General features: G+C 45.2%; 1 protein-coding gene and 1 long non-coding RNA gene across 23 annotated transcripts in view; one reads left to right on the plus strand and one right to left on the minus strand.

Annotated features, from left to right (window-relative positions):
- FOXP1 (forkhead box P1) overlaps nt 1–18,100 on the plus strand; it is a 380,257-nt gene that overhangs the window by 251,461 nt on the left and 110,696 nt on the right. For 20 of the 22 annotated variants that reach the window (XM_085590023.1, XM_085590035.1, XM_085590025.1 and 17 more), the window contains one exon: nt 15,553–15,678. In XM_085590023.1, the coding sequence (XP_085446149.1) occupies nt 15,553–15,678 (126 nt within the window). Of the gene's footprint in view, nt 3,372–9,296; nt 9,440–15,552; nt 15,679–18,100 lie in introns of those variants that run through there. The other 2 variants (XM_085590039.1, XM_085590044.1) reach the window with 2 other exon arrangements.
- LOC146766229 (uncharacterized) overlaps nt 3,291–18,100 on the minus strand; it is a 26,762-nt gene continuing 11,952 nt past the window's right edge. The window contains exon 3 of the long non-coding RNA XR_014958043.1: nt 3,291–17,903. This is a non-coding gene — a long non-coding RNA (uncharacterized LOC146766229). The remainder of the gene's footprint in view (nt 17,904–18,100) is intronic.

Here is an 18,100-nt window from a genome sequence, read left to right on the forward strand (position 1 = left end):
ACAGTGGTGAGAAACACTCAATTTTAAATTAAAATGACTGCACTTAACGAGGAAACCCCATCCGTCTCTAATCTGTTTGTAAGGTGACTGACACATAAAGTGCTTTTTGTTTTAAGGTAGAGGGAAATGCATTCAGGATAGAGTTTCTGGTATAAATGTCAGGTGCAACACAGTGCATGCTCACTCAAAAAGTCAAGCAGATAACCTTGGCATTTAGGGACATTGCCTTGTATAAAACGAAATTGTATTTTGTTTTTAAAAAGGAGGACTACATTAAGAGGTCACCTATTAGCTATGTTTTTGCTAGCTGTCTGAAACTCAGCTCTACTGTCTATTAAACTCAAACCACTATGTAAACATTCCTATGTTGTTCCTGGTCTCTACAATGGCCAAGGGGATCAGGTTTCACCTGCCTGCACATCTTCAAGCAATTAAAGCAATTAGCTTGAAGCCATTTCACATTCAAGGTCTACTGTGACATTCAAGTCCAGAAGAAGTCTAGGGGAAAAGGAAAAAGAAGAGTATAAAAGGCTGCTGTGCAGCACATGCACACAAATAACCTATGAGGGGGTTTTGGACTTTGCAACAACTTCCAAATGCGGTCAGGAGGCTTCACAGCAGGCAGGCAAAGTTGCTGCTGAGAAAGGGAAAAGATAAAGAAAAAACACCTAATGATCCTTTAAATTATACCCAAGTTTTTCACTGGGAAGGGAGGGGGAGGAGAGAGAAATAGCAACATGATTTGGAAGGATATTTGTGTGAAATAATACGGCGTTGGCCTTATTTACTGGTATTTCTCCTGGCATGGACATCATATTTTTCTTCTCATTTAGGTGGGGATTTATATTTGGTGTTTACATTGTAAAACTACACTCACTCTGGCTAATGTATCCCTTACAATGACATTCAGCCCAGAGTTTAGTGATTCCAGCAGTAAGTCTTGAAAGCTGCTATTTTTTAAAAGGTTGGAGCAGATTAGTGGTGACCTTAAAAGATTAAACTAGTACAGTTTAAAGATAAATAATCAGCCTTTAGCACATTAGATAGCTACATAAGCATGACAGAAGGTGACTTTCTTACAACAGTTTCAGAATCCAGGCAGCATTTTTACATTTGAAACTTGACTAAGGCAGGGAGCAGTGGTTTGCAGAAAGCAAGACATAAACTGATTGCACTACTTCAAATTGGTTAATACAGTTTTAAATCCACAGTTTTCCTGTTGGTTTTATTATTGAGAAGAGGCTAATTTTAAAAGCTATGCCTGCTGCAAAAGAAGATCTTGCTTTGCCGTCCCGGAGGGTGTTCTTAATCAGAAATAACCGCAGGCTAAATTATAATGTGGAATCCTGCTGCCCTTTAACCTAACACTGCTGCTCGTTCAGTGTTTGTTAACAAATAGCTCTAAGTACAAAATTGTTTGAGAATTACTTTTTCATTATATTTGCTGACTTCAATTAGAATAAGAAGCTTATTTGGGGAAGAAAAATTAAAAATGTATGGGTTTGTAGAGAAAGTTTCAGCAATTGTTTCCCGGCAAGTGTCGCCTTTGGAACATAACTGTGGACTCCGTGGCACACGTAATTCAATTTAAATAAAATTACCTTCTGAACGAATATTTCTGCACCAGTGGCAGAGGCAGAGCTCAGGAGCACCTCAGGACTCAGCTCTTGTAAAGATGAACAAGGTAAAATGGTGGCAAGGGTTCAGGCCAGGGCCCCTTTTGCACCTTGCAGGGGGATGCAGTTCCTAAGGAAGAGGCACCGATTCCCCATCCCTGTAGTGCTGGGAACGGCTGGGCTATAGATGCGAGTGGCACAGTGTCCTATTTTTATTTCACTTTGAATAACAAATAATTGAAATGTACAGTCGGCAAATTAATTGGTGAGTTGAAGGTAAGAACTGCTGAGTTAGTAGAGACAGCACCAGCCCTGTGTCTTTTTTCCCCTTAAGTTTACATGCTGGAGCAGAAACGCTGCGGTGCTCAGAAAGGAGGTGATACCTCTGTAAAGCAGATCTTTCCAATTTTATTTTTTTTCTAGCTTAGTCTTCTGTTTCTATGATCTGCCTTTTGAACTGTTTTTGTGGCTGATCAGTTCCACCTAATATGTCTCTTGATTTCTGCTATTGTAATACTCAGACGACATGCTGTTCTCTTCATTTTTATAAGCTTTAGATGCTCCTGCCTGTCATACTCTGGCGGTTTATCTTCAGCGTCTGGATTTGCTTTCAGACTTGCATGTCTATCAAGCTGCTGTTGCTTTGAATGTGAGATCAAAAGAAGATGAATTCCAGTAAAAAATTTCCTTGTATGAAGAAAAGATTGGGGGCCTATGTAAACATCCCACTGACAGCTCCCAATGAGTTATTTTAGCGGAGCATTAGCACCCAGAATGACAGACAGTCCAAGACTACATGCTAAATAACAAATCAGTCCCTTCAGTGGCAGCAGCACGTTGCCACAACAGCAATACATTTTCTAAAGGAATCCTGTTCCTCTTTTTTATTGAATATGGCTGTTCAACTGCTCATTTCTTCATGAGCTGCCTTTGAGTGCCAGCCCCAGTTTACTTTTTCTTGACAATATCTGTGTCATGTCACCAATATGACAGCAGACAGGGCTTTGATAATTGGGTGGGGAGACAGTTAGTCATCTGCAGTTAAATAGGTAGTTTGTTTTAGGGAGGGGACGGAGACAGCAAAGGATGGGTGGCATCTGCTGGAATGCTGAAGTTACACTTTCGGAGATGCTGAATGCAAGTCCCTGCACCCAAAACAAGCTGTGTTTTTTGGGCGGTTGTTTATATTTCAGTTCACACAGAGAAAACAGCTCTGCAGCCCGGCCAGCCTCCCGAGCCGGTTTCCAGAGCAAGTCACAGCACTGTCGAGGGTAGGAACGTCAAGCTTGGCTGGACTTCTTTGCAAATCCGAATTTGCCTAGATAGAGAAGCGAGGTGTGCTTCTGGCTGCTGTTTGGTCTGTTTGGGGACATAATTAGTTCTGCCTGTTTCTGCTTACAGATGGGGGGGTTTAATGGTGTAGAGTCACTAGATTTTTGTGCTGGGCGTAGTGCTAAGCCCAACTTTGAGATTACCTGTGAGCTCCAGCTGATCTCACCACTTCGCAAGGGAAGAATTAGGGAAGGAATGCTTTGCGGTTTCTTTGTCATTTAGCAAAAGCAGAGGTTGCTACTGTGGAGGCAGAGCCCGGTGGCTGCCGCAAAGGGCAGTGCTCCAGCGTCTCCCTCCAGCCTGTGCTCCGGCTGCACAGCACTTCCTGTTTATTCAAACATCTTTTTACCATTCTTCAGCCCCCGCTTCACAGAAACAGCCAGAATCATCTCCAGCGCGAAGACGGAAATCTAAAGGCAGACAGTAAGAGCTCACTCTGTTAAACTCTTCATTTTCTCTGCGAGCGCTCAGAGGAGAGGAGCGTGCAGGCAGGGCTGAACTTTGAACGCGCTGCCTTGCGCAGGCAGCTTGGAGCACAGGAGAGGGGAATTGCTTTGGTTTGAAGCAAAAGCAGCCAGTTCAGATTGTTTATGGCAGTGTTGACAAGGACGGGGTTCTTGGCATGGCTTTGGAGAACTGTGGCATGGGCCAAGGCCTCTTTTGGGTTGCCTGTCACCTTGTGGCTGCCCCTCTGGCGCAGGAGCAGCTATGTGCCACCGTTCCGCTGCTCGCCGGGTGCTGCAGCTTCTCTTTGCCAAAAATACCCAAACAACAGAGCCCCCCAAGAAAGGGAAACGTTGCTTCTGCTCTGGGCAGCAAACGTGGCGCAAACCCGCCGAATGGCTTTTTTGTTTTCCACAAATTGTTTGCATCGTGGCTCTGGCACCGCATGCGAACCAGCCTCGCTAATATTTGTACCAATTTCATGCTAATAAAAATCAGGCTGCTGAGACAAGCATGGCTATTATCTCATTCATATGACTATTGTTTAGACCTGTGGTACTACAAAAGGAAAGGGAAAGCGTGCTCACGCCGGGTAATGGTTGTTAACTTCTCACGTGAGGGATTTTCTCTGCAGTTTTTCAGTATTAATGATTGTTGTATGAATGGTCTTCAGGGGTTGTTGGAAGATAGTGTAGATCCTCTGGGTAATCCATGTCACAACACGGATGCTGGATTTTTTCCCCTCTGTTCAAGTGACTTAAAAAACTGCTTGATATTTCTCGGTGGTTTCTCCCTCCCGCAAAAGTTCACTGAAATAGCAGGTAACTTTTTTTTTTGGCAAGCATTCGTGGTGCTCGTATAGTGTGAAACATAAGAGAAAATGGAAAATATGCTGCCTGCCCTACGGAGAAAACCCATCCTCCGTGAGGCTTTTCCTGCCTCTCCAAGATCCAAAAACACTTTAAATTTTAAACTGTAAACCCCCATCTTCCTAGAAAAGAGAGCGAGAGCGAGAGAAATCAAGCTGTGTGTTCAGCCAAACCGCAAGTACAACAAACATATTTTGAAAATATATTGCTAGTCTGGCTTTTTAATGTTCAGAAGTTGTTCTACTTTGCAGAAAAAAAAAATGGTGTTTGCAACTGCCTTAAGGACAATTTGTTTAACAGTAGGAGTAATTTCATGGGGAAAATGGAAAGAGTGACTGAAGTTATTTACTCAGATGTTAGTGTAGGTGTGGGGCAGAAAACTCTCTGTGGGAACAGTGGGCTGCTTTTCTTGGTATCTTAGTCTATTTGATGACCATCAAATTTCCCAGCTCACTGGTTTTGTTTTTTCTGGATGGCATGTTTGATTATTTATCAGAAGGGAAAGGGAGTAGCTGAAGCAAATAAACATGTGACCAAGCTGTGTTTTGTTTTCCACTCAGAAGGCCATGCCCTTTAACAGATATACAGAAAATAATAAACGTATTGTTTTATGATAAAAGGAAATTATGTGTATAATTTTCTTTAGCAAGGCCATTAACCCCTTGTGTTCGGCAGTCTCCGCCTTCTGGCAGCTTGTTGGGTTTGCAGCTGGGAATTAAAAACGCTTAAACCCCCCTCTTGCCTGGAACGTTTCCATGGATTACTGCTCCAGCCCTTTGGATTTGCTGGATTTATTGCGTAGTCATACAGCCCTGGTCATGTCCCCAGTCCCACTTGGGGTGTGACCGACTAAACGAGAGACGCTTTGAATTTTCAGAAGGGTGCTGATTTCCAAAGAAAACCTTGGCAAGAGATGGTGGGATCTTCCAGCCTCCAGTGCTGGTGTCTGTGCAGCGTGAGGGGTTGCAGCTGTGTTTGGTCCGTTACAGACAGTGTCAATTTATGGGATTCTCTTTTAAATGCTAGGTGTCTAGAATGTAACATTTCCTTTATAATACCAACTTTGGACAATGTTCATTATCTTCCCTGAAAAAAAAGAGCAACAAAAAAACAACACCCTATAAACTAAATCACTGTCAGGAAGTAAAATACAGGTTTGCTTCATCTCCAGGAAGCATGTTGCATGCTTTAGCTGCTTTTATGGGATTAAAAGAAACAAGTTAAGACTGTCATGCACATGAAAGGAAACCGAGATGTGGTTTGCTTCACATTGTGCAGGTAGGTATAAATTTAATAGACTGACTTGCTTTCAAAATCTCTCTTTGTCTCCCCGAGTCGCATGTCAGTTCCAGCGCGTTGATGAGCTCCGCGGTCCGTAATAGCGCCTGACTGCCGCTGCCCCGCAGGTGCAGATCGGCAGGAGGGTCCTCCTCCTCCTCCTCCTCCTCCTCCTTCTCCTCCTCCTCCTCAGTGATGTAGGTTTCCTCTGAGAAATGGCTTCACGTCAAGAAAGGGAAAATTTCCCTGACATCTTGAAGTTTTGTTCAAGTCTGTGCATCGCTGGTGGGTCTGGGCAGGAGGAGGTGGATGCTTCACCTTCTGGCTCCGAGGGGTCAGCGCTCCATGGAGAGCCCAAGTGGATGGCAGGGGCTGGAGCTGGGGGTTTGGGTTTGAGGAAGGAAAAAATGGCAGTTGAAATAGCAGGGAGGGGAAGGGCTAGCAAAATAAGGACCTGAAACTTGAATGTGATGTAAAGAAGAAAGAGGAAATGAGCAGCTTGGGGCCAGGTGACATGGACACCAAGCTGCCAAGGCACTTGGGCAGGGGCTGGGCTGGGGGACATGGCTGGCCCCCCTTGCCCAGAAGCTCCCTGAGGGTTGAGGAGGCTCAGGGTGGGCTGAGGAATGGACTTTGGGATCAGAATTGAAGTACCTGGAAAGATCAGAGAGCAGGAGTAGTTGCATCCTGTTGGACAGGGGATCTCTCCACCCCTTGGGCAGAAGCCCATGAAGGACCTGTCCATGGGGGAAAATTTCCTTCCAGCCTTCAGCAATTAAAGGTTGGTTCATGCCCTGAAGTGTAAACATTTGTACCTTGATTTCTGTTTTTACCTTTCCAAAGGTAGCTGTAAATGCTCTCATTACTATCTCTGCAAGTGTCTGATCCTTTCTTTGCATCCTCCCCATGCTCTTGGCCCTGCTATCTTGTGACAATAAGTTCCAGAGAGTAATTATGAGTTGTATATTAAGAAAGAAAAAAAAAATCATTTTATCTGCTTTGGTTTTTTTTGGTGGCTGTTGCTTCCTGACTTCATTCAATGTCCCCTTTCTCTTGCATTTATGAGAAATGACAAAAGCACCAGATGTACCCTCTCAGGCCAAATCACAACTTGTGAACTTGTTATCATCTCCCCTCTTACTCATCTCTCGCTAAACTAAACACTCCCACCCTTATCAATCATGCCTCATATCTGCTGAGCCCTCTAATCATTTTTGTCGCCTCCATCTTAACCTTGCCTATTTTTGCTTTACCAGAGTCTGTTAAAATTAAGGTTTAGACAAGCATTTCTAAATTAGGTTGTGCCATAGAAGTGCAGAGATGTGATTTGCAGCTTTAGTTTTCCATGTTTTGGGCTGTCCCAATGTTTTGCTTCCTTCATTCACCCAGCAGCAGCGAGTGTCTGATGGAGCGTGGTGAGATGTCCACAGTCAGGGGCTGTATTTCATGGGCCTCTGAGTACAAGTTTGTCATGCAGTGTTTTGGAAAACAAGCTTAAAATATGTTCCCTGTTTTGTTGACCACACAGGGAAGCGCGCAAGCAGCTGTATGCAATATACTATTTATGTTGTAGCAACAAAAAGGCCCTCTTCCTTCTCCCCCCCCGCCACCTTATCCCTCTTCTCTTCTCTGTTAAAAAATATGAGAACTTCCCGTGCTTTTGACATCCAAGAAAAACGCGTCTCAGCAGTGAATACTCCAAATATTCAAAGGTCTGGTTCACTTTTGCATAAACACAGTAGTTCAGAATCTGATCTCGAGCCTACAGAAATGAGCTGGAAATCCCATAAGATTTTTTTTCATCACTCAGGAACAGTTCAGTTCTGGTTCAGTTTGAACAGGGAGCCAACATTTGTATCCTTTCTCATTTTACCAGGATGTGTTGGCCCATCCGTCCTTTCTTGCTGGTACAGACCACTACATGCTGTGAGTCTTGGCATGCCAAAATAAAGAGAACCATTTTTAATGTTTGGACCTTTTTGCCAGATACTTTTTAAGTGGCTTTGATGAGTCCTGACTGTGACTCTTTAGAAGAAGGGACAGAAGGTGTTTTTGCGGTGTAACCGCCTGAGGATTTCATTTATGCTTCAAAAAAAGGATTTTTGTAGCCATTTTCCCTGTTGTAGCTGCTTCAGGGTTTGCAGGTTCCCAGTATTGGCTGAGGCTGATCTCTCACCCTACTGTCCCTTGCTGTCTGCCCCCATCATCCCTGTAGTGTCTCCAAGTATTGAAGAAAATACCTCACCCACCTTTTCCCTGAAATTGGTGGAGTTCATTAATAAATTACAAAATGGAAATGGGGTTTTTTTGGAGGAAAACTCTATTTACCCCCTGCGTGGTGCTGGGTCCTCACAGGCAGGGACCTTGCCCATGGGGTGGGCTGTGGGATGGCAGGGCAGGGGCATGGAATCCACTCGTCCTCCCCCTGGCAGGAGTAACCTCAGTGTCCAGGAGGATGAACTGCAGCAGAGCTGGGACACAGGCAGCTCCACCCTGTGGGTTTGGAAGAAAGGGTTTCTGTTTCCAGTGTCTTTTTCTGGAGGGAATCTCCTTAACTGGTAGCCAGAATCTATTCCAGAGGAAAGAAACTAAGCCTGCTGGAAGAAAAATAGAGACTCTTCTTTCCTTATGACTGAACTATTCTAGGAGATGCTTCAGCATGAGGCACATTGCCAGCTCCCTTGCTCCAAGTGTGCCCCTGTCACATCAGGGACAGGATGTGAGCCAGGGTTTGTACATGTGGACCTCAGGTCCCTTCTCTTTTTTCAGCATAGGAATCACCCATTAGTCACTTGTCCAGACCAGTCTGCTGTGATCTTCATGGCCAGCTGACCATTTTATTGAGTGAAGGATTGCTGTTGAAGCTCCTGTCCGTGACGAGCTGGCTGGTAGCCCTTGGGTGGAACCAGCCTTGCAGATTGGCTGCAGCCAAGTGAGGTGCTGGGTACTGTACTGACAAACAGCAGCATCTCCCCAGGCTCAGGGCATCCCTCTGCTGCACCAGTGGAGCTGGGAACAGGGTGGGTGGAAAAGGATTATTTAATGAAACAAGGAAGAAGATGAGATGGGGATGGGAGTTGTTTGAATCTAAGGTGGTTGAGAAGGCTGAACAGCAGGAATGCTTCACCAGGTCATGTTGCATCTTAGTTGTGTCTCATAGCAGAGCCCCATGTCCTGCCTGTAGCTATCCTCAAATTTCCCTTCTGCACTGCCAAGAGTAGTGTTGGGGCTCTTGGTTGTGTCATTCTGTGTGTGGCACAGGGTCAGGGTAGTGACAATGGGGAAGGGAGCACATAGCAGCTCATTTCCCAGTTCTGGAGGAAGATGGAAGAGCTGAGGACGAATGTCAGAAGGAATAAGTGCTGCAAGAACATCTGCTTCTCTTTTTTGCATCTTCTACATTTTATTCCTCCTCTTCATTTTGGTTCCTTTCCTATTCTCTAGTTGGTTCATCTCACCTCCCCCTGTTCTGTTCCTCCCAGAGGAACAGCACTACCCACTGCTGTCGCTTTGCACTATTTTTTATTTTTTTCCCTTTGCATACTGCTCCGCTCCTCGCTGGTTTCCACACGTTGTGCGGCTCCTGAGCCTGCCGGAGGAGAACTGCAGCAGGGCTCCCCTCCAATGTGTCTGCCTCCTACCACCGCTCCTCTACATCTGCTGCTCCAGGAGAAGAGAGTGTCGCAGGAGAGGAGGTAGAGGAGGCAGGAGTGGGAGAGACATGAAGCATCTCTGAAGCTCGGGTGCATTCGGGCTTCCGAGCTTGAGAGCTGCATCTTGCCGCTCTGCTGGGAGCAGCTGTGGAGTGGAGCGGGGTGTGAGGACAGATGGGAGCTGAGAAAGAAGAAAGATTGCTGGCTGAGTCTAAATTCCCCCTCGTCCCACCCAGGAGAAACAAAGGTACTTGCCTTGTGAGGCTGAAGGGAAGCAAGAAGCCCTTTTGGGAGGTGGGCCATGCTCCGCTGGGAGAGGTGCCTGGAGCTGCTGATGGGGCGATTCCTCAGGGCCTGAAGGCGGCAGGAAATCTGGGGAGAAATGGAAAATGGGAGAGCTGCATGCCTGCTGCTGCAACGCTGTGCTTTGCCCAAACCTCAGTGGGAAGTTGAGGAGCAGTGGTAGTGTGCAAGGGTATGGCTATCAAAGGTCAACACACAAGGTCTGGGACCAGTCTGCTGTTATGTTTGCTCCAAGGGCAGATTTTGCCTTTACAGTTTCTCCCTTATCTCTCTCTGCTTGCTTGTTTTTGTTCTGTTTTGCTGTTTAATGACCATAACTGAAATTGTGGACAGAATATGATGTTGGCTGGAAACTAACTTTCCAGATTTATTGCTTGGACACTTCCGATGGCTGCAGGACCACTTCTGATTTCAGGGAACACTTCCTTCTTCCTTTGTCACGTTGCTTTCCTGATAAGCAGCTTTGTCCACCTGGAAAGGCCCAGAATCCTTAGGATTCTGTAAAAACACATAGGATATTGTTTTGTGCTCTCCTTACAACTTCTGGGTGCATGTTTACTCAGATATTTTGGAGGCAGCCCATTCATTGCTGACCAACTGCCCTCAGAACTGGAAGTTGAATAGGACACCCCTTTCTTTTTCATCCTTATGGCTGCTACTCATCTCCCCACCTTCCAGTGTACATTTCTTTCCATACATCCTAAAGTTCCCTGGATTCATCTTTCCATGCCTTATAAACCTCAGGTTGAGAAACAAGCTTCCCCTGGCATTAAAGCTAGGCCTATTATAGCTCTAGGTCATCATATTTCATTAATAACTGATTGATATTAATAACGGTTGGAGCAGATGGGAAGGGAGGAGCTGGAGCACTTTTTCTTCAGTAGGAATAGGACGATGGAAAAAAGTTGGAGAGTTGCTGCCTTGTACTGGCTGCAGTGGTGGAACAAGTTAGCAAGAGGCTCCATGAGACTGGATCCTGTTACTGTTTTCCTTATGTACTGACACTGTAAGCAAGTATATGGCGTTTAAGCAGCATTTCTATTTTTAAAGTTCTACCCTCTTTTTCCAGTGTATTTCCCTTCCCCAGTCCCTTTCCCAAATCAGGAGTTTCTGGCCACACGAAGTGAGAGGCAGGGCTGCATTTCTACCCTTCGTCAGAGCTTGCCCAAAGAGGATGGTGAAACTGAAAGGTCAAGGTGCTTGCATGGAAATGTTGAATTACAACAGTAACTGGGGTGATAACAGTGCCCAGTGTTCTGGGCAAACAACAGCTGGGCAAACAAGTCACGTTCTGTCTGTCTTGCAATAAAATTGTCTTGGTCATCTCAAATGCGTACTTCTTTTTCCCCCTCCTGATGCTTAAGTGGTTGGGAAATAATAAATTGTTGCCACTTCCCTAAGCACGGGGAGAGGGCTTTTCAGTGGGGCTTCCCACTTACGCTGTGAATGAAACAGGCTTGATTCATCTCACAGTTAATGTACTGTTAACATTTTTCCTGGGTTAGGTGTCACCCAGTGTTGACTCTCAAATACCATTCCAAGTTTGTGCAATGTCTCTCAAGTGCTGTATTTCAGTTGCCTTTTTACTGGTCTCTGCTTTACACCAGAAAATCTCCTTTTGTCTGGGTGATTTCCTAACGGATAAGAAAACACCTTGGGAGTTCATTTACTGTACCTTGCATTTGGGCATAGGATGATTTGATTGGTAGGCAGCTTTTTCTTGATGTCCTTTCAAATCCATGTTTATAGTGACCAAAACCCATGGAATATTTGTTTTCTGGAGGATGCTTTCCTTTCTCTTTTTTTCTCAGTAAGTGGAAGGATTTCCCCTTTGTGTTTTGGTGCAGAGAGGAGGATAGTTACTGCTGCTCTGTGATTCACTGCTGAAGTCCAGAATTGCTGTCTGGGTCTCTGGGTGTCCCAAGAAGCTCTTACCAGGCTTGCTGGCTCTTTGAGCAGTGCAGAAAACATGACTGCTGGTAAATACAGAGACTGGTATTTGAAGCACCTCTGTGATTTGGGGGGCTTTTGGCATCTCCACCTTAATGGAGCATGCTCTTGTCTGGATGCACAAACATGAGCTGGTTTTTCATAGCCCATGGCAATTGTTCACTTGCAGGCACGTGGTGGAGATTTAGGATGTAACTACGGCACTGGGGAGGAATGTGTGAAAAGAGCTTAGAGATGTCAGAGCACCTGCTTGTGAGGAGAGGGCCACGTTAGCAGAGCTGTTGGCTAGCAGTAAACAGTCGTGGCACCCTTGTTTCAGGACTTGGCAGCAGCAGGAGTTGAACCGAATCCAGCTTTACTCTCTACTGCCTGTTCAGTAAGTTGAGGACAAGGCAGATGATTAAGGAAATGTGGGGAAACTGCTACAGAAGCTTTTGGAAAGATAAGAGACTTTGGTCTCCATGTCTGACAGTCTGGCACTTCTCACTAGCATTGAATTCACATGCAAATCAAAGGCAACATCTACTCCCACAGGAAGCTTTATTAATGTACAGGCCTGCTTGCGAATCTCCGTGCTGATGAAGGTTGTGGGACTGACTTCACTCAAATTAATTTCCCTGTCTGTCCTCGCCCGAGCACTGTGCAGCACCAGCAGCCTCAGCAGGGCTCCCACGCCGGCACCCAGGGATGAGCTCCGTGCCTGGAACCAGGGAAGGGGGTAGAGGTGTGATGCTGCTTGGCTTGGGGTCTACGGGTGTCCACCAGGCGTGAACTGATACCAGCAAAGTAATTCCAAGAGGGCAAACTCCAAATGGGTTTCTGGAGTATTTTGTGTGTGAGAGGAAGGAGGGTCAGTGTATCCCAAGCCAGCCATCTTTCTTGTACATGTCTTGTCATGTGTGAGGAGTATGGATGAAGCTTGGAAGTGGCAAGGACAGCAGTTGGTCTGAGGGAGGGAGGAAAGGCTGAGCAGGGAGAAGTAGAAAGGCAGAGGGATGTGGGATCTCTGCGTTCATTGTACCACCAAGGATATGGTTGCTCCTTGATGCAGGTGCTCAGTGAGAAGCATATCTGAGCTATACATAACCTTCCACATCTTAAACCTGAGCTCATCTGATGCTCAGCTTTTATTGCTGTCAGTTATTTGTAAGTGAAAAAGCAAAATCTTGAGTGGAGAAATGGGAAATGTCACTTCAAGCTGCAATCCCTGTAACATGCAGTATGTAACATGTTAGCATGTTGCCATCTCACTTGCGTCTACCTTGTTTTTTCCCTTTGATGTTCCTGTCCATCCTGGCTGCTTGTATCCCTGATGCTCCCTCTAGCCCACTTCTATTCTTTCTAATCCTTTCCTTCCTGCCCTGCTCCACCCTCTGTGCTGGTCCCTCCCTCTTGCCATCTCTGGTCCCACCGGGTTTGCACCAGCAAACACCTAGACATGGAATGGGGTGGTGTAGATGTCACCTTGAATGGAGACCCTCAGAGCTGTGGGTGTGAGGGGTGTGGGTGCTGTGCAGCTGGACAGGAGCGGGTACAGAGCTCTGGCTTTACTCCAGCAGAGCTCTGCCAGTGCCAGTGTGTCCCCACAGGCAGAGACCCTCATTGCTGTGGGGTCAGTCATGGTAAGGGTTTATGGTGGCAGTGGCCACCCCACCAAGCTGCATGGAGCTTCATGGCCAGCTTGAGTAGAGAGCAGGCATTTCTTGCATGGCTACTTGTTCTGGGAATCTTCAAAAATTTCTGGCAGCCAGTTTAATTGTGCAACCTCTCAGCTGCCAGAACGGATAGAATATGATCATATCACATGAAATGCATGCAGGGTCTGCTATAGCAACTGTATTTCAAAGAGACAACACATATGGTGACTGGTTCTTTTTGGAATAATATCTATAAGTTGATGATGTTTTATTCAAAAAGGCTGTAGCTTGAAAGGTTAGGGATGTTCTGATTGTTTAGTGTATGATTAAAGAAAGGCTTCCATGTTTTTTTTTTGGCCTATTGAATCTAATTACTGGGAACTAAAATGATCATTTGATTGCACATTTACCTGGAATTATTCTTCTGCAGAGCCAGTCTTAATAATATATAATAATATGTTGCGCCTGTACTGTATAGAGCTTCTTGTCTGAGCAACTCAGAGTGCTTTACAAGTATTCATTAATTAAATAAGCCATACAACACTCCTGTTAAATAAGTGAGTATTTGTTGCCTATCCCCTCAGGTCTTGTAGATTTTATTTCTGCTGCCTTTGCCCACCCTTGAAGATGCTTTAACAGCTAAATAAGTTAATTCAATAAAAATAAGGTAATTTTTAACTGTTCTTAGTGTTTTCCGCATAAAGGTTTCTTTTGTTGCATTACATTTTTTGGTAGGGTTTCCTGGTTCTTGATGGTGTACCATCGAGGGGGTGGTGGCTGTGTGTGTGTGTGAGCCCAGATCCATGCCCAGTAGCTCCTTGCACCCATTGCAGGGACATGGACCAATTCAGAGATGTTATGGGTGCACTAAGCTGCAACCAGCTTGAAATGCAAAATCTAATTTACCTGCACCATGCCAAGTTCTGCTGGAAATTGCATCCACCCTTAGAGAGTTTTTCTGATCCAGTGGAGACTTGTTATTAAATTGGAAAGGAGGGCTTGTTGCCAGAGCATTATAAGGTGTCTCCTGCCCACTTGCCCTGGTCAGCAGTGGTGGTTCTTCAGTCCACTGAGCTGACCAATGTCTCTCCAATAGTAAAAAGATGGGTCTAGGCAATTAAAACAACAAGGTTTTACTGGGGTGGGGGAGTTGGGTTCGAGTTTGCAGATCTTTATATCAAACCTTTCCCAGCAGTTCTGTGCTGAGATTAAACACTGCAACTTGAAGGAGCAAGTGAAACCTGAAGCATATCTGACTTCTTAATTAAATAGGTATTAATTAAATCACTCAGAGAACATACACAGTAGGAGTAGGGAAGGCTTTTTCCCTTCTTCCATGTAGGCATCTTGCAAAGGGACTATTTTTCTTGTTTTACATTAATGAAGTCTTCAGCCTTCCCACTTTTCCACCTACACATGTACTGAACGTCTCCAAGGAGACCAAGGAGGCCTGGGTCCAGTGCTGGTGAATCCTCCGGGAGCAGCAGGCTGGGGTCTCACCAGCAGAGCCTCAGCTGTGCCACTCTGTCCTGCAGGGATCCTCCTTGCTGTCCGCTGGCTGGGGAGTCAGGAGAGAGCCAGGGCTGGAACTTGCTCCTCATCTTTTCCTCTTTCATCTCCTCTTGCGTTCTTTTCCCCACCTGATGGAGAAATCAGACCTTGCAGAGCAGCAGGCTCCAGGGTTGAGGGACTCTTCTCCTCTGCTTGGGATGACACTTTGCAATGATTCCCCCACATCCTGCTTGCTCATGCTTTCAGGGTCATATCCCTTGCCCCTCCACTATCACACTGTCCCTGGTCCATCATGAACTGACAGTGATTTTCATAGGATCATAGAATATCCTGAGCTGGAAGGGACCCACAAGTATCATCAAAGTCCAGGTCCTGGATTTTGGTGAGGTGAAATGCTGTCCCTTCTTTTCCTTGTATTTTCTCCAGCTCCTTGCAGCTTTCTCAGCGTTCAAGCATGGCTCTGCCTGCTGCTGCCTCTCCTCTTTCTCCCACCATGGCCTTCCAGAAGCTTCCATGATGTTCTCGGGTGCTCAGGGGAGCAGACACTGATATATGACTGCCCTCTTCTGTAAACCCAACCTGATCCACTGGAGAGGGGGCATCTGAAAGCTGAAAGCACAGGAGCCTGCCCATTAGTGAGGAGGTCTGTGAAGTGCTTCAGGGAGACAAAAACACCTCTGTGGAGCTCACCACCAGGATTCCTGCAGTTACCTGAGGCTCCCACGCAGGAGGCAAACATCAGCTGCTGCTGTTTTTCTCCTTAGCCAAAATGGGAAATCAGTGGTGGGATATCATCCCATTGCATACAAGGTGTTATTTTTGTGGAAGCACAGTGGAGATGCATCAGGAGTGGAGTGGTACCCCATGATCAGGGATTGCCTTGCCCCTGTGCTGTTTGTGTAGCTCCCCATGCCCTCTTGACTCAGAACTCAATTCTCCAACCTCTTTCTCCCTACAGGCTCTTCAGGTGGCACGACAGCTTCTCTTGCAACAGCAGCAGCAGCAGCAACAGCAGCAGCAGCAGCAGCAACAAGTTAGTGGATTAAAGTCTCCGAAGAGGAATGACAAACAGCCAGCCCTTCAGGTAAGGGGAGCCTGTGAGCCTCCATGAGGGTCTGGGGCTTGTAAAAGCTGAGTAAATGTGCCTTTGTGCAGACACTGGGATGGAACCTTCAGGAGTTTCCTCCCTGTGTCCACAGAGTGGCTGTGGCTGGTGTAAGTAGCAGCAGGATTGATGCTGGGTGCTCTTCAAAGTCCCACCTACGGCATATTTACAAATCGTGAGCGTGTACTTTTATTAGCGTCTGGTAGGGTTGGATCATGACAAAATGGAATAGCTTTTGTTACTGTGTCAGTGTGCATAGGAGATTTGCATTAACATTTCTGTTTGATTGCTGTTCCATTTGTAGTCTGTGTTCACTCAAACCGTTGATTTGCTGTGTCAAGGATATTGGGAAATACTAGGATATCATATCATCAGTGTGTTTTTCCCCCTTTTATTGTCTGCTGATTTATGGACATCTTCAGAAATAAAATCTAAATATTAGAGGGCTTTGTGCTGTTATGAATTCAGACAGCTAAAACCAATACAGCATTCCCAAACAGAAGATGTATGCACACATATGGGGCTTCGGAGTACATTTTGCTAGTCTTGTGGGATAAATCACAGGGAGTTAAAGACAAGAAAGACCTATTAGGTCATGTATCACGATCCTTTTTTTTTTCTTTTTTCTTTTTTTTTTTTTTTTTTTTTTTGCTATTCTAGTGTTAGAAATCCCAAGTGATGGTGGGACTGCTATTATTTTCCTTCAGATAGTTTTCCATAACAAAGCACATGCTCAGGAACTTTCCACTTTTAATTCCATCCTCTTGCTCCAAGTAATACTGCTTGTATAAATACTGAGTCAGTCCCTTGCCTTGCCTCGTGTTCACACTCCTCAAACATCTGAGATACTAACATGTACTTGCCAGTTTTGGCAAATTATATGTATCTAGTTCTTTATGTATTTCATAAACTAGCACTTCCAGACCCTTGACCACTTTGCTGGTTTGCAGCTGGTTATTGCTTTTATTACTGCTCTCTGCAATTGCAGCATGTCAGTGGATTTTTGATAATAAGGTCCTGAATCCAGCAGTTCAGCTGCAGTTGCACAAAGCCCTTTAGCTGGGACATTTATCTTATCTCGCTCTTCTATATCTGATGCTTCAGCCTCTGTAGCCCCAAATTCTTTCCGGATTTTTTTTTTCCCTCTTGTTGTCATAGCACGTTGTCAAACTCATGTCTGTTTTGCTCTTTCTACTTTTTTTTTTTTTTTTAGTTTGATATACTATCACTATGAGCTCCCTGACAGCATTGCTGCTTCTCTTGCCTTTTATATGTGCTTCAGATTATTTTCCTGCAAAAATTCGGATGCTAGGCTCTTTAAATATGTAGTAGAATATGGAAGGTAAAGCCAACATCGCTAGAGGCCTTGACAGTAAAGTGAGAGGGCCTGATTCTGTGGTTCTTACCCAAATAAAGCTGATGGGGACTTGAAGGGGAGTTTTGCCTGAGTGAGGAATAGCTGTTAACTGCAGCACTTGGCCCAGCATGGACAACGTCGAGCTTTGGTGTAGTGATTTCATCTTCAAAGCATTTTGCAAATACTAATCTCCAAAACATCCCCAGAAGGAAAGTCTGATAAGTAAGTAGCATTATCCCAGTTCTGGACCGGGAAAGTGAGGGATGCGGGTTAAGCAACTCACTTAGGATCACAGAGGGAATTGGGTTTAGAGGTAGGATTAAGATTCATGAGTTCCTGGCTCCCACCCCTGTGCTCCGGCTGCTGGACAACACCTCGTGCTTTACAGCCGGGCTGTTATTCTTTTGGAAAGTATGAAGCATTTTGTCATTGGGCAAATATACGTTTTATTGGCAGTGTCAAGAGCCATAATCCAAAGCGTTACATTAATGCTTTCAAAAATATTTTATTTGGTAAATCCGTAGCTGATCCATATGCCTTTTAATAGACTCTTCCACTGGGGACATTTTTAATGAGAGATTGTGCTGGCTAGGTCCAGTGTCAGGTACTAAAAGAAGTGCTTTGTTGTGCAGATGTCTTAAGAATAGCTCCAGAGGATGAAATATGACTGTGTTGACCTTTCAGCTGTGAGCTTATTTGTCAGGATTCAAATAAGTTGAAAGGATCAAACCAAACAGTTTCCGTAGTCAGACTGGGAATTGTGTTGCAGAGGTCAACAGTGAAGGCCACATCGTGGATTCCATAACATAGCCAATTGTTGGTATGTATTAAAGTACTGGAGCAGCTCCTGCAGTCAGAGACACAATTAAAATTCTAATTTATTAATGTATACAGAGAGCTGGCCCAGCCTGTCACTCACTGATTCAAATGACTGCCCAGTCTTTTTTTTTTTCCCCTTCTCACTCCTGGTGCTTTTGCGGTCTGAAACATCCTGGAAGTCCTCTTGGATGTAACACCCCCAAGTGCATCCCTGTAATGAAGATC

Source organism: Lonchura striata, chromosome 12, assembly GCF_050655825.1.
Source record: "Lonchura striata isolate lonStrDom1 chromosome 12, ASM5065582v1, whole genome shotgun sequence".
Classification (NCBI taxonomy): domain Eukaryota; kingdom Metazoa; phylum Chordata; class Aves; order Passeriformes; family Estrildidae; genus Lonchura; species Lonchura striata.